At 34.1% G+C, this 17,678-nt stretch overlaps 1 protein-coding gene across 1 annotated transcript in view; it reads left to right on the forward strand.

Moving 5' to 3' along the window:
* Positions 1-478: 478 nt before the first annotated feature.
* LOC140144872 (uncharacterized) overlaps positions 479-17,678 on the forward strand; it is a 48,264-nt gene continuing 31,064 nt past the window's right edge. The window contains exon 1 of the mRNA XM_072166674.1: positions 479-588. Coding sequence (XP_072022775.1) covers positions 525-588 — 64 coding nt within the window. The 5' untranslated portion in view covers positions 479-524. The remainder of the gene's footprint in view (positions 589-17,678) is intronic.

A 17,678-nucleotide genomic window follows, 5' to 3' on the forward strand; every position in this document is an offset into this window, starting at 1 on the left:
GGTATTAGACGAATGATACTAGACCAAACGGCAATAGACCTATAGATGTATTATATCCTGAAATCGTGCAACAATCGGCCAACATAAGACTGAATATTCTACTGAATTAAATCTAAACCCATGCACACCAATTCAGAGCTAATTTTTTTAAAATACTAGTTAGCCGCGATTTAATATAATCATACCTCCATGATATGATGTAGTAAAATCGGAACTGATATGAGCAGAATCCTTGTGAATTTGACAAAGTGCGCTTTAGTTCGCCACATAACATGAATATTGTTGTTTCCGCAACATTGTATAACGCCCCATTCGACATGCGCACATGGTATACTAGATTGCTAGTGAAGGGGGAGTGACACAGTCTATTTATGATTATCCACCTACTTTTATATCTGATTAAAGTCAAGCATGCCGGATAGCAAGCGTTACAATCCATTAAACAGTTACAATACTATTGCTCTTCACACCTGAAATATATAAAATACGTTTACGGCGGTTGAGAATATCATAGATGGAGAGGGATGGATTGTCTTCTACTTACTTTTTTTGTACCGTTGCTTTTGATACCACATTTATTTGCTGTTGGTAAGTATCGTTGTATCACTGTAGTAGGCTTCTTGACTTGTTAGAGGTATAGTTGAGTCCAGAATAGGGGTTCACGATGATATTCTTTTTGCCTTTGGGCCAGTTTCAACTTCAATTATGTAACAATGGGCTACACAGGAAATTGGAAACAAATTAAAGCTTGAGTAGTCCATCACTTTCAATGTCCAATCATTATAAGTCAAAGGGCTGGGAGTAGTAGAGCTGCTAAGCTAAAGCATTGTGCTCCTCCTTGTAGAAGTATGAGCATTTACACACGTGTTGCACAGCGTCATCATCCCTATATCTTGAATATATTGAATGGGATTATTTTGAAATTTTAAAACGCTTGAAATATCACAAACAAATAGGCCTATGTTAATAAATAATATAAATACATGCTAAAACCGTTGGGGTTCGATAATGAACCCCACAAAACTAACCGAGTATATGGAAAATGCCATACGGCCGAGCGGTTTCACAAGTTGCCGGCGCTATCATGCCATTCGCCGCCTGGGTTTGACGAAAAGGTCACCATGGAAACTTTTATTTGTTAGTCCAAGGTCAACACATCTAGCAAGTTTGAGCTCCATAGGGCAATTTGAAATAAACTTCAATTGGACTTGACCCGGTCGTTGACCTTTGACCTTAAAAAATATAAACTGGTTCTTTCTCATATCAAGCTGCACACCTTTGTTCCATAACCATTAAAGTATAGGATATGTTTTGTTTTTGCTATAGCCCACGAATAAAATGTATTTAATTATGTTTATACTCACTCAGGTAGCATTGTGTGTGAATTTTACATCCGAACTAAGTGCTATTCTTTTTTATGGGCATTTTAGTGTCTAAAATGGCCCAAAATGAGGGTTTTTCAATATTGCCGTCCATTTATAATAGTCCCCCATAGACTTTTTAATAGCACCTAGTTCGGATGTAAAATTCACACAAAATGCTTTTTGAGTGATTACACAGCGATTGTACAATGAAATAACTTTTTACACAATAAATGTCCATTGAAAACAGAGGTGTGCACCCACCCACCAAGTTTGAGGAACGTGCGACCCCTAGTCTCCGAGAAAAGATGCGGACAGGTACAGACAGATGGTGCACTTTCTAGTGAAAGCATTCGAATTTCCACTGTGTTCACCTACTGAGATAGAGGTCAAACAAGGTCTAAGGCCATTGGGTATAAAGCGCATAACGGTTATGCACAATTTATACGTCAATGATTTACGCATGGAGGAGACGTTTCAGCCATCACTCGATCTTTGAACAAGGTGAATAAAACCGGGATCTCGGGTTTATTATAAACAAGAAATGTCTTTAAAAAGACAACGCCATGGATGAAGATCATGTTTCATAATTTTGCATTGCAAGTACTTGGAAAGCTAGTAAATTTTAATGTTTGGCACAACTAACTGGGTGCGAAATATTGGCATTTATTGGTAAATACCACCAATGACATACTAGGAAATACTCGAAATTTTCATGTCGAAAGCTGAATTGGAAAATGTGTGCTAAATTGGTCTACATTTAATTCATACTTGTAACAAATGGCTCAATTGAAATCACATCCTCTGAGTTTTACAACAATCCAACAATCTATATTCAGATAACTGTAAGAATGACTGCTGCTTAAGGGATTTCATATCAACCAAATTTCATGACAATCCAACTATCTATTATCAGTAACTGTTAACCTTTATGGTTTTGACCCTTAGGGCCTAACTGTGATTACATGCACCATGTTTTATGAAAATCAGACTATGGATGCTCTGTTGACATCAAATACGCTTGACACCACTTTGAACATTCTGACAAGCCAACACAATATATACTTAGTCGACCTCAAATGACCTTTAACAATTTTGGGCAGAATTGTTATCCACAATCTGACAATCTATACTCAATTCACCTCGGATGACCTTGCACCAAAATGTACTATAAAACCAAAGCCACTATCTACATGATCTACCCCAATTACTGGTACCCCCCCCTCCCTCGACGACTAGTGTCACTCCCAACATCAATTAGTGTTGGTAGTAGGCACCTGCAATATTTATACCCAGCTCTGGTCAGATCAGGGAATGGTGAGATAATGCTCATTATTATTGTTTAATTAGTGGTCACACTTTACTTGTCAATGCTTGTTGACAGCTTATCAGTAGTCGGATCAGCAGGGATGCAATTGTATCCTTTTTCATAGAGCAAAATTGTTCAAAATGTTTATTGTCGAATGGTTTCTAAAAACCTTATTTGTGAACGGATTTTATTTGTTAACAAAGCAAAATGTATGTTTAATATATTAATTATTTCATTAATAGCAATTTCCTAAAATTCCATCCATAAATAACCACAGAGCATATCTGTTTACAAAATAAGTGTTTATTTTCAATTAGCCATCTTATCAGTAAAACTGATAGGAGGCCAAATTATAGTCAAAAAACAGATTCTTTGTCTGGTAGTCATGGCAACCCAGTCTGAATGTGGCTCAGTTGTAAACATACACAACAGAAACCGACTGTGAAGAAGCCTATATGCACGTAAACAACTTTCTAGTACATGTATAATAAAATCCGTTTTTGAGTATAATAAAGAAAGTCATGCATTGGCAACATGAAGGAAATACCTATTGCTAACTTGGTAAAATGCATACTGTAGCCCAATCTTTGTACATCATAGCACCCAGTTTGGGTTTGTAGTTTCGAAATGTTACAATTAAACATTAGTTCTTTCAAATATGAAATGCTAAAACACAAATCTTGAACAAACAATCATTATATTTAGAAAGATATAGCAAACTTTCCATGATAGAGATTGGACCCAAGACAAAGTACACCCAAATTAGGTGACAATTCAGAATTAAGCCATGGCTGGAAAAACTTATTTAAAGCACTTCAGGCTACATAGTATGTTATTACACAATTGGGCATTACAATCGTGCAAAATTGGAAATTCAAGAAAAATTGAGGATGGGGGAAAGTAAGCAAGTCAGAAGCAGTGGTCTGCGGTTTGTATAAATTCTATATATTTTCTTAGGTGTGGGAATCTAATGTGGAACTGGTGTAAATAGTATTTTTCTTTTAAAGTCAATGTCACTGCTATTATTCCTTTATCATCAAATATGTTTCTATAATAGCTACCAAATGCGTGTGTACAAACAATTTAGGTACCACACTGTTTAGGTATCTCCTTTTGGGTTACACGGAATAAAATATGGTCCATCGACGAATTTACGCTTTGATCAGTGTGACACACTGATTAAAATATATGTATAGATACCAGATACCTGAAAAGATATAACTATAACACGTACATGTAGAAGGAAAAAGTATCTAAAAATGATGAGATCAGATGCAAAAGCCGATAAACGATATTTTCACACCTTTTGCGTTAACCCTAACATCTGGCATCCCAGCAAACACAAAACGTTTTCGGCATCATACGCAAAAGGTTATAAAAGGTTGTCAGAAAACGTTTAAATGTCGGGTTATATAAAGGGTATATTAAGAGTGTAAAACGTTTTCATAACCTTAAAAAACATTTTTTGATAATCTACTGCTCAGCAAATAAAAATGTTTTACAGAAAACGTTTAAATGTCGGGTTATATAAAGGGTATAAAAACATTTTAATAACATTCCAAAAACATTCTTGAAAACTTGATACAAAACATTTTAAACAGAATGTTATTTTGGGTTGAAAAAATATTTTCCGAAAAATGTTTGCCCAAAATATTTTCAATAACGTTTAAAAACGTTTTCATGATCTTTATATAACCCGACATTTAAATGTTATTAAAAGGTTTTGAAAAAAACATTTTAAGAACATTTCTGTGTTTGCTGGGTTCAAATATTTTAACATAATGTTATTTAAGTATTGACACAATATTTGGCAAAAATGTTTCCAAAAATAGTTTACAATAACATTTTTTGAAAACATTTAAAAATATTGTTGTAGTGTGTTTTCACAAAAAAACGTTTTAAAACGTTGTCATGACCTTTATATAACCCGACATTTTAATGTTATTAAAACGTTTTTACCTAAACCAAAAGCCAAAATATAACTTATTTAAAACGTTTTTAAAACGTTTTGTGTTTGCAGGATACTTGCCATCACTTGAACAGGATTTAGCCAAAGCGAACAAAGACCAGAGCTATTAAGAATTCTATAGACATCTAAGGTAGAAGCTTATTATCCTCTTCAACAATAAGATTATTATTATTATTTTTTTTTTACTGATCATTTTTATTAAGTATCTTGTATTACAAACTGTCTACGACTTTACGACCACTATTTCAAATCATCAGCATAAGAAAGGAACCGAACCTTACACACTGGACTGATCATAAGGCATATCATTTTGCAAATATTTTTTTAACAATATTATATTAGTTATGAGTAAAGCTATAGATAGATAGATATTTATTAGAACATACGCTTTTACATCAGCGGCACACGTTTAAGACGGTGCGTTCTACATTTAGTCTACAAAGTTACAAAAGGTGATTCAAAAACAAACAAAACAAAACATAAATACATTGATACAAGTCCAAAATTGAAAACGGGTCCAAACATTTCCCTGGCCCGAAGTAGGCCCTATACATGTAGACATTAAATAACATTAAATATATACATAATTAACCCGATTATCTATATACAACACTTTTCTGAGCTATAACTCGTTATATGTCTATAGCAAAGTAAGCTCAAACAGGGACTTCAATACAAATACATTTATGAACATAATAAACTACGGTGACAGTGGACTATTGATTTTTATGGTTATTTCTATGAGCCCATGCCTTCTTGAGAAATGTTTTACAATACCTATCAAAAATACAATCTATGGCTTGATATGATTCTGGGGGGAAAAGTGGCATAAAATACATAACATTACTTCCTAAGATGAAACGCATTTGAGCATCCAATTCACTACTGGTGAAAATGTTCCAGACTGAGGTATAACCTACATTACACAGTGAGTATTTAAGGCTATTCATTTCATGAGTTCTGATATCTTCATATGCCTTACATTGCAACATAAAATGTTTAACATCTTCTTGACCATCATTACAAAGGCTACAAATGCCAGAAATAGTTTGATCCCAAGTACTTACTTTTCTATCAAGAGCCAATGTATTGGAGCGCGCTTTGAATTTCAAACTTGCTCCATAAAAATCATTTTCTCTAGAAGATAATCTTCTAGAGAAGGCGCATTTTTAAAACGAACATAATCGTTTAAGGAAGATTTTTTACAAGCATTTTCGTACCACAATATATTGGCACGACGAGTGTGATTTTGTTTAAGAATGCCAAACATTTCATTATTGTTATCAAGGTATGTTTTGAACATAAAATCCATATCATTATCATACAAAATATTTTCGATTGACTGAATCCATTTCCATCTCATATTGTTCTTTGAATTCATAATATAAATTGCATTAAATATCAATTTAGGCCATCTTTTTAGGTCCATACTTAGTATCCTTGAGAAGTACTTGACTTTTACCATGTCATGAGTGTACCTGATGTCGTTCCAGCCCAGATCACCTAAAAGGGCTGCCGCAGGTGTATTTCTAGGTGCCTTTAGAATGGCCCTTGCCATTTGAAGTTGTAGGCCATTAAGCCTTTTATAGTCATTATCACTCAAAGATGAGACTGCACATGCATAATTGATCGTGGGAAGAGCCAGAGACTTCCAAAGGATATTGCCATAATACACTCTATTGAAATCATCTTGATTATCAATTATGGATTTTATATAGCCAATCAATCTATTCCCCTTCTTAATTATTTCAGACGTGTGATGATGGTCGGAAAGATTTCTTGTAAAGTGAACGCCTAAGTACTTGTATGTTTCGACTTCAGAAATATAATTCTCACCAAGTTGCCAAAGTCTATGCTTATTAGTGCGTTTACCAACAATAAGCACATTAGACTTACTGTGGTTAAAGTCAAGATGCCATTTACGAGAAAAGTTCGCGGCAATATTAAGCATACGTTGCAAGTCATGTTCACTATTAGCAATCAATACGACATCATCTGACCAAAAAAGACATTTTATGTTTACTCCCATAATGTGAATACCAACATTCTGTTCTTCAAGCATCTTAGAAAATTCATTTATATATAAACAAAAGAGGATAGGGGAAAGGACACAGCCTTGTTTGACACCTTCTTCCACATCGAAATAATCAGTTGTGATATCACCAAATTTAACATTATAAGACATTAAAGACTGTTTAAGATATTCCAAGTCTTCCCTCTTATGCCTAAATTCCAAGCGACTGATAAAAGACCATTTCTCCAAACGGTGTCAAATGCCTTTCGGAAATCCAGGAATGCCATATATGTGTTCTTATTCTCAGCAAGCCTAGTAGCGGCTATACCTTTAAGTGATAAAACGTGATCTTCGCATCTATGATCTTTCCGAAAACCGCCCTGGATTTCCGAAAGGATATCATTATCTTCAACAAACAAAGAAATGTTTTTAGCAATTATACGATTAAAAATTTTAGATACACAGGATGTGAGTGTTATACCCCTATAATTATTCAGATCGTTTTTGTTACCTTTTTTTAAAATGGGAACAATTATTCCCTTGTTCCATTCATTAGGCGTACCTTCTAAAACCATAAGCCTATTAAAAAGTTTTGTAAGTGAATTAACCAGACCATCACCGCCATTTTTGAGAAGCTCGTTTGTAATAAGATCCAAACCTGGTGATTTGTTATTTGTCTGAATCTTGTACATTCAGGTTTGTAATAAAATTGTTGCGCCTAATGTTATTCACCAACTTATCAACTTCATTATCATGTTCATTATTACTGCTCAGTGCCTTATCCATTTTACCAAGTGTATGCCAATAATGCATAATAGAATGTTTCATTACATTCTTGTCAGAAACCACTTTATCCGAATCAGGAAGTTTAAGAGATAATAAAGATTCTTTTTTAGGGTACCTCTCAATTCTTTCCAAAAATCTCTTGAAGAAGGTCCCCCTGCATTCGCGATCTTCACACTTCTATCAAATCTCATTTGAGTGATTTTCTGGTGAATGAGAGTTTGTAATCTTCCCACAATTGGTTAGACCATTTACGATGTTCTTTGCAGGCTTCTTTCCTTTCTTTTATTGCTTCGTCAATAGATTTACACCACCAATGCTTCAATTTCTTTTCATTATCTTTAAAACCAATAATATCAGAGGAAATGGTAATAAGCTTATCTTTCCAATTGTCCCAAAGACTATTCACATCATGGAAATCAGCAGGATTCCAATTGACAAAAGCCTCATTGATGGCATTCTGATATAAACGCCAATCAAAATCTTTACAAATATTCCAACAATAGGATGAATTACAATCAATCGATTCATGGTGTTCATTAGACCAAATGTTCTCATTAGCATTGAATTTGATGTTTGTGATAAGCATATTGTGATCACTACCAATGTTTAGATGGCGTTCCTCATCTACCAGCATGTCAACAATATATTTCTCAGTAATATATGATGAAAGAAAATGTAATTACAGTTTTCAACAATCAAGTAAAATAAGGACATTGTCGCGAAATGCCAATTTTCAGACTAGAATGGTAAATCAGCTAATAACTCAAAACCAGTTGTGTTATTATTGATTCAGAAAATAATAGCTTGCTACACGAAGGGACTTTCCCTGCTTGATCCCATCCGCCATTGTCGTATGTTTTACAGAATCGGTTCCTGAACGAGACAAAATAAGGCAAAAATGAAACCATATCGTGCAAATGTAATTCGGTTTTGAATTACACCCAAGTAAACAAAGACATGCTATTTTTTACGAATAATGCAGGAAAAACCACGTTATGGTTGGGTTTTTTAAAGACCCTTTTCAGAGTATAAAATAAAACACAATACACAAAACATAATAATATAAAGATCTAACATTTGAAAATCTACATTTCGAAAGCATGAAACAAATTTGAAAAATAAATCTTTCAAATCTTCAACTCCCCATATTTTCCCTTGTATAAAAATCCTATTTATTTCGGATACTCTTAATTTCTCTCATAATACAATGTAAAACAATAGAAATGGATTTTGAAACCCTCGTAAAACAAAGTCAAACATAAGAATAACTTTTTTCTAGATGCGTATTTTCAGTTCTCCTAATTTTCCTAATACAATGAAAAACAAAAGAAAGATATTTACAAACCCTAATAAAACATAAGCATAACCTTTTCTAGATGTTCGCTTTCAATTCTCATAATTTTCCTCATAATACAGGGAAAATAGATTTTTATTCTTTTAAAGTTATTCTTATGTATGACTTTATTTCACTAGGGTTTGTAAATATATTAATCTATTTGTTTTACATTGTATTATACGGAAAATTATGAGAATTGAAAACAGGCATCTAGAAAAAAGTTATTCTCATGTTTGACTTTATTTTATTAGGGTTTGTAAATCTAAATTCTCATAATTTTCCTCATAATACAATGTAAAACAAAAGAAATAGATTTACAAATTCTAATAAAAAGTCAAACGTAGATGTGTGTTTTTCATTCTTATAATTTTCCTCATACAAGGAAAAACAAAAGAAATAGATTTTTATTCTTTAAGTTACTCTTATGTTTGACTTTGCCTTATTATGGTTTGTAAATCTATTTTGTTTTTTATTGTATAATGAGGAAAACTATGAGAATTGAAAATAAGCATCAAGAAAAACTTATTCTTATGTTTGACTTTGTTTTATTTGTCTCATACTAAAATGCAAAACAAAAGAAATAGATTTATAAACCCTAATAAAACAAATTCAAACATAAGATTATTAATTGGTTTAAAAGGTGTTTGACTATCAAAATGAGATATATGTCGAGCCATCTTGAGGTACCGATGAATACGACCTTCATGCACTTTTATTTATATTTTTATTTTATTTATTTTATTTATTTATTTGAACGGACGCTTTTGAATCAGCGGCACACGCCTAAAGACAAAAAAAATACATTTAAAACAACAACAACAATAAAACGCGCTGCAGACTCCGTATGTCACGTACAACAGCCCATGCACAACTCCTTTCGTGACGTCAAAAAGCATTACACGTCCAATAAATATACGTGCATCGACGAGTTGAATCAGATTAAATAACGCGCTATAACCCTGACGGTTCATTGTTTGCTAAATCCAAGCGAGGTCACCCGAAAATCTATGCAAGAGAAATGCTGTAACTCAGAATACAATTTAGGACATTTACGGCTCATTCGTGCTCTACGGTCACATATACCTTGATCTCAAGTCGACAGAAATGGATATAACAATCGGTTTTTGCATTTGAACTATTCACATTTATTATAATTACAGACTGTATACCTAGTGTTTAAGTAACGGCCTTTATAGTTAATTAATGTCCAGCAATAGCACGCAATATTTTCTCGTCCAAATTGACAAGTGAGCCATTAAGCGTCTATGTTTCCTTAATTGATTAAATGTTACGTTAGTTGAATGGGCACAATAATTACTTCGTTTATGACGAGCAGCAGCAGAAAATCGTTTACGTGCCCTTTTTCAATAATTTGAGGATTGGTGTGCTTGGAATGTCGTAGATAGTACGAAGCGTTATATTAACCGTGTTATAACCAATCAAAATCTAAAAGGTAAAACAGTATTTGAAGAGTTTGTTTCCAAAAGGCGCTAAATCCAATAGCTGCCTTGTGTCACATTTTAATGGTATATTTAAAAAAAAGTGGGTAATGGTGAATCCAACGCTCTGCAGGGTCTATTGTTCTATTGTTTCCGATTAGAGCGCTGACATATTGGAAAATGTTGCCAATCAATATTCATGAGAGTGTACATTCAACGTCCAGTTTGCGAAATTGGGTGAGTTGTGTTTGGTAGGTGTGAAATACATCTGACTGGGCGTTTTAATTACGTAACGAATAAAGGCATTGACATCGTCGAATGGCTGCCCAGTGCTGTTATGTGTTTAGTTATTATATAGGCCTAATAATTATTATTAAATGTATTCATCATTCCTTTCTTTTCCCTTCTCTGTACTTATTCTTTCCTAGGCCTACACTTTATCACTCCCTCGCTCTCATTGTCCCCTCTCACCCTCCCTCTCTCATTCCCTTCATTTTCCTTTTATTTCTATTTATCTACTTGTCTTTATTATATCTTTGTATTTCTCCCATCCTCCAGCCCTCTCTCATTCTCCATATCCCCTCATCCCCTCTTCCTCCCTCCTCCCCTCCCAAGACTTCTCACAGAGGTGAATCTGCCCCTCCCCAACCCCCTCCACTCTTTGTGTACGCCACTATTTCTATACCAATCTCCTTCTTAAAATAAAATTAAATGGAAATTTCTTAAAAACAACCTTTATAGGCCTATACTTAAACTTACATATATACGTATAGCGATTACCATTATAGTGTAATATAGATATATGGACTGGATATGGCAGCCTTCATACATTCTAATGTGTAATCGATCACCAAGAGCATTCAATTTATTTAAATGAAACGCCTATCGTCAGGTGGGTGGTAAAGATGATAGCATCGACAGCTAAAGCCTCCTTATAGTAGGCATGTCCACTAAAAATTGAAGTACTTTTAAATTGATTCAGACCTAACTTATTGGATGGGAATTGATGAAAGAAACATTTTGGCGTTTAAATAATCTTAATCGGACGTTTCATTCCAGAGATATGGCCTTTCGAGTGTCACGGTTTTATATAGGGCTGCTAGAACATGTTAAAAAGTTAAAGTCCAAAAGGAATACTAACAGAAAGTGCAACTTTAAGGTACTTTTTCTTAATGTATTTATTAACTATCTTATCTGGAACATTATATTTGCTTATAACAACATGAAAATAAGATCATCCTGAAAATTTAATCGATTTTGTTGACATACAACAAAAACTATAAGACCTCAAAACCCATGGTTTGTTTGTTGAAACCTCAAGCATGATCATAGATGGCCGCCATGGAAAATATCTCCATAGAGGAGATGAACAATAAGTGCATTATTTCAAATGAAAAGCGGTAGTCTTAAACATTGTTCAATCTTTTAAAGTCAGCACATTTTATCTTCAAAAATTATTATATTTCATCATGGCATAAGTTTGGTAACATTAATCACTACCAATTTTGAGAAATTTGCTCCAACTCAAAGGTTATCTTTACTACATTGAGCAATACACTGTGTGCATGGAAGCCATGATGGTCCCCGGTTTTTATACTCCCTATGAAATGGACATGGTAGTGAGAAGTGCACGGGGAAGTGCATGATTTGAGATGGGCCGCAGTAGGCTTAAACATTCTTAAATTTCTTAACATCCTACACATTTTGTCTTCATAAATAGTTAAATTTTATGAGTATGTAAGTTTGCTTGTCTGATTCACTCCAAATTCGGAGATAATTGCGTTTGAACACCTGATGCACGGAATGGTGTCACTTCAACCTGTTGTAGTTCTCATCTCATTAAATTTTTCTTTAAAAAAAGTTGATCTCTTCATGCAGGAAGGTCCTCTCTATTTACTGACCAAACAGGAAAAAGTTTGGTGAATGTTTTCTGGTGGAATCAGGAATTTCTTGAAACACCCTGATATAGGCCTACATTTGGATCAAAACAAGTATGTACGCCATTTAACATGCCTGGGATTTCTTGTATCGATCTGTTTCTCCATAGACAATACGTGTGTGAGTGCACGCACACAGTAAATGAAAAATCGTTCTAGTGGAAACTGTATTGAGAGTGGGCATCCCTACTTATAGTCTTCAGACCCACACAAGCACACATTTGGAATACATGAGTACAATGGTACCACTTTACACATGACTGCCCTTACACATGACTGTAGTGTGGTCACTTATTGATACTCGCCTGTTGTGTAAAGCGTTAATATGATGCCGGATCAGTGACCAATTTAATGGCGGAACCCCTTTATTCGAAACAATGGTACCACTTTTATGAATAGCCTGTCGCAACTTCTAATCGGCATCAAACGAACAAAAGATTATATAATCTATTGCGACTCTATTTCTATTAAAAGCTCTTTGGGTGAATCCAACGGACGAGGACACAAAACACATCAAGGATCAATAAATGATACAAGAGGATACCTTGAATATAAACAACAGAAAGGAAAACGAGCAAGGTACACCAACTTGATGTGGGGAAACAAGTAAAATACAGACTAGACAATATGCAGGTTATCTGCTCGAAACGTCGGTTGTTTTTTGTCCGTTTAGTGTTCGACTGCTATGTACACAGTGATTTTCATCACTTCCAGTGTACTGTTTTCCTGACACTTTTGTGGGCTCTGGAATTGGCAATTTTTAGCCATCGTATTTTGCTTATTTTGTGCCTACTCTGGATGTTTGGTTTAGCGTGTCTGTTTATATGCACAGTGATTTTCATCACATGTTCTAGTGCAGTTTTGTATTACCATTGATCCTTGTTGTTTTTGCAGGTTTAGCACTTTTGTGAGCCTTGGAACTGGTAATTTTGGCTATCGAACTTTGCTTACTTCCTATGCCTACATTTGCTGGTTTTGCCCCCCCCCCTGCATATTGTCTAGTCTGTATTTTACTTGTTTCCCCACATCAAGTTGGTGTACCTTGCTCGTTTTCCTTTCTGGTATATTTTAACATTTTTAAAGTTTAAATGACATTTAATTGAATGGATATGTTTGTAACTCTATAGCTTATTTTCTAACTATTTTAAAAATCATTTTATCCCCTAAAAATTCTCAAATGCAAAGTTTTAAAACGAATTTAGCTCCTTTTGGAACAAAAAAAATATTTTCTTTTATATTAATTGTTTTCGTCTTTGCACGTGGGAGGTTAAAGAGACTTGCAATTCTTTTTTAATAAAGATATCTAAAGAATTGTTATTACTATTCTAGTGGTCCAATGTTATTAGATTGGCAAGGTTACTGCTACTCTTAGGAATATCTGCAATTGAATTTTACATAAAGCAGCCTTTGGATTTAGCGCCTTTTGGAAACAAACTTTTGGTTTATTCCGTATTCTTAAAATTCGTACACAGTGTCATGGATAGTATCAAGACTATTTGTTAAATCGGATTGAAGTCAAAGCGTTAAAATAATGTATTATAAGAATTTGAAATTTTAAAATAAGTAAGTGACATTCTGCTGTATATATATTTTGGGTTAGACATCAATTAAATACTGATACGTCTATTATGCTCAAATAAAATTATTATATATATCAGAAAATATGTAGAACTTTCCCCACAAGTTTAACTTTCTACAACAAACTATTAAACCCCTCATTTGCTAGATATAATATCACCAAAATAAACCATTTTCTAATCCTCCGCCCTTCGGGCAGGTACTAATTACGTTTGTTAATGTTCAATACTTTATAACATACTAATCGTGTTTCCCAACCTGTTCCCTAAACTACTTTGGTAAATTACTCTTCAGAATTATTATATGGACGGAGGTAAAGCATAGTTAGTATAAAGTCTTACATATCAACATACTATATACTAATCATTTCTTCATCTAATGTCATCTGAGCTTTCATATTATTTCGTATAATACTTTAGATATTTCTAAAGGCGCAGCCCCGAGGGATATTCCGAGGTCCAAAGCACAGTGTTTAGATATTTCACAATACCCGAAAATAACGGGGTTACCTCATTCATAACCGTCTTGTCACTATTTTCATTCAATATACGTCAATTTTTCTTCTTTTAAATTTGAAAATACAAAATACAATTTTAGCTATTGTTGTAAAAATTATAATATTTACAGGCCAATGAAACGACTCATTTAGTCACTGGCCATATAATATAATGTCATATTGTTATTAATATTAATGACTGCGCATCAGTTGTTTTGAGGGTATTGTGAAATTGTGAAAACATTGTACTTTGGAACCGAGGAATATCCAGGAAGGGCGCAGCCCCGATCGAGGGATATTCTGAGGTCCAAAGCACAATGTTAAGATATTTCACAATGCCCGAAAATAACTGATGCAAAGTCATTAATCTCATTCATAACCGTCACTTTTAACTTTTTCAATTACAATAACGGCACATTTTCTTCTTTGAAATCAAAATGCAATCTTTCGTATTTCCTGAAAAAATTGCGACTGGGTCAATGTAAAGCGTATTTTTAGTTACGTCACGAGACGCGGTCATTATACCTTTTCAATAGCCTACATTTGCGTCGGCGTGTTTAAAAGTTATTTCCTGTGATTGGATGATACACATCGCGTATATTCATGAGGTTATGAATAAAATTGTATAGTATTGTTTCGTTGAATCTGTATAATGAAAATGACAACCCCTAAATCAAATTTTCCTCCGTTACTTTTACATAACGTTGCCGTGCCTAGGTAGATAAGAGTACTAATTGCTATCATGCTTGCCCTGATACTAATCTAGTCAGTTCAACGTAATTTGCCTATCAATGCATCAGTTCCCTGCAATGTTTGTCATTCATTAACTAAACTGATTTGCCATGTCTGTCAAGTCATTATTGTCATTTAATTCATTATTTCTGTCTATCGGGCTTGGTGGATTAACATGCCCGCAGAGGTCCATTTCACTCAACTTTACAAAGCTTCGTAAGTCTCAAAATCAATCGTAACTTACATTTCAGTAAACTTACTCATTACGAATGGTACCCTTTTTAAGTAATAGCATAGGCGTAAATACCCCCAATATTTTGTCAGGGGGATGCTCCATACAATCCCCCCAATGTTGAGACCTATACGAGTGGGTTTCTGACCAAATTAACCTTATATTTGACCATTTTAGCCCAAAAAGTGCAAATTTTTATTTTATTCCACTTTTCACTATATTTAATCAATTTAGCTTCAAAATGGCAAAAATTTTAGAGTAAACCCCATCCCCCAATGTCAAAAAAAGAAATCTACGTCACTGAGTAATAGGGGTTTACTACAGGGGTCCTTCGTAGGGCCAGGATTTTTTGCTGGTGGTGGGGGGGGGAGTGTTGACTAACATCCCGACCCCTCTGCCTACGCCGCTGACCCTTCGTAAAGCTATATCTACAAAAAAGATATTCGTAACTCACAGACGGTTACTTGAGTAACGAAGAATTAAAAGTTTAGTGATATGAAATTTTGAAATGAATAGATTAAAGCAATAATGTGTAATTTGCATAAAGAATAGATTCCTTTGAATGTTAATTTTAACTGATAAAAATAGATATTCGTAACTCACAGACGGTTACTTGAGTAACGAAGAATTAAAAGTTTAGTGATATGACATTTTGAAATGAATAGATTAAAGCAATAATGTGTAATTTGCATAAAGAATAGATTCCTTTGAATGTTAATTTTAACTGATAAAAAGATATTCGTAACTCACAGACGGTTACTTGAGTAACGAAGAATTAAAAGTTTAGTGATATGAAATTTTGAAATGAATAGATTAAATAGATTAATTTTAACTGATAGCTGCAAATCACATTGTCCCATTTTAATTTCGAGCCAAACAAATGATATTTCATTCCATCATCAACAATGCGTGTATTAGCTCGCCGATCGTATTATTATCATTATTATTGACAAAGCTTCATGCAGCTGGGATGTACAAACAAGACGTAAGACGAATAGCGATATATACACAGTTTATACGTCAAGACGTAAGACGAATAGCGATATGCATACAGTTTATACGTCACTTATTTAGCCATCACTCGATCGGTGAACTCGGAATAAAACCGGAGATCGCCGGATTTAATATAATAATTTTACTGTAACTAAAGTACTTCAGGCTTAGTCTTTCACGTGGCATTTTAGTACACCACTAGGCATTACAATTATGCAAAAAGTAAAATTTTGAGAAAAATTGAGGGCGTCGCGTGGAGAAATCACACATTATGGATTTAAAAGAATATCTAAATCGTCCTAAAACAGTAAGGTCTGGTGTTCAGATTTCATGGTAATTTGTGCTAGTGTGCGATGCGTGGTTTTTCGTTCCCTTAAGCATCGTTTGTTTGATCTTGTGCACTAGTTTGTAATGTTCTATGTTCCAGTGTACGATGCGTACGTATATTCCCTTATTAGCTCGTATTTGTATATTATATTAACATGGCGTGTAAGCTCCACTAAATTGATCTCATACACTGGTGTGCATAACTGAGACCTTTTTATCAGGGGCAGCCTGTGTCAAATTTTGAGTCAATATACTGGACGTTATACATAATTAAAATTAAAACGGGATTTCCTTCAGTTGTGCCATGAAATTTTCAATGGAATGAGGCGATTTTGCGTTTTTTCGGGTGTCAATGCTACGCCCTTTATTTCTACAGGCTGTCTCGGAAAGAACTGTATATTGGGTATTTTAACGCCTCAACTTAATAAATGGCGTGATTGAGGATGAAATAAGTTATCATATACTTTTGAATTTGACAATTGACCACACCGTTCTTGAAATACAAGAATTTTATGAAACTCTCTCATTTTCTAACCTTTCCACGGATTCAAAATGTCAATCGATGACCTGTATTCGGAGTGCTAATCACTGCGCATCATCAGCACATGAGGCATCTATTGTCATTGAGAGATATTTGACTCCGTGGAGCGGATTGAAAGTGAGGTAGCTTCGTAAAATTCTTTTATTTCAAAAACGGAGTGGTCAATTGTCAAAATTCAAAAAGTATGCGATAGCTGATATATTCCTTAACCACATCGACTATTTAGTTATGCTTGGTTTATGCGTTAAAATACCAACAAAATTCAGTTCCTGACGAAACAGTTCTTTCAGGGACACCCTGTATTATATTACCACAAAATAGTGCGACTTAAAGACAAAAATCACTTTACTTTGCCCAAATACTTCAAGGTGGAGCACGTATGATTTGATTTGATTTGATTTTATTCAGCATGTTAAAAGGGATACACATTACAAACATTATATTGCACTTACAGGTAAAATACTTATTAGAAACAATAAAATCTTTTAACATACAGAATCCATAACACCATGCCAAGGATAGCCCTTTAAGCTTAAAAACTTATTTCCAAAGGGGTCCTTATATTACAGAAAAAAGATATTTTAAGTAAAGACTGGTAAAAAAACACCAACAAACCCAACAAAACAAA

The sequence above is a fragment of the Amphiura filiformis genome, unplaced genomic scaffold (assembly GCF_039555335.1).
Source record: "Amphiura filiformis unplaced genomic scaffold, Afil_fr2py scaffold_90, whole genome shotgun sequence".
NCBI classification, from domain to species: domain Eukaryota; kingdom Metazoa; phylum Echinodermata; class Ophiuroidea; order Amphilepidida; family Amphiuridae; genus Amphiura; species Amphiura filiformis.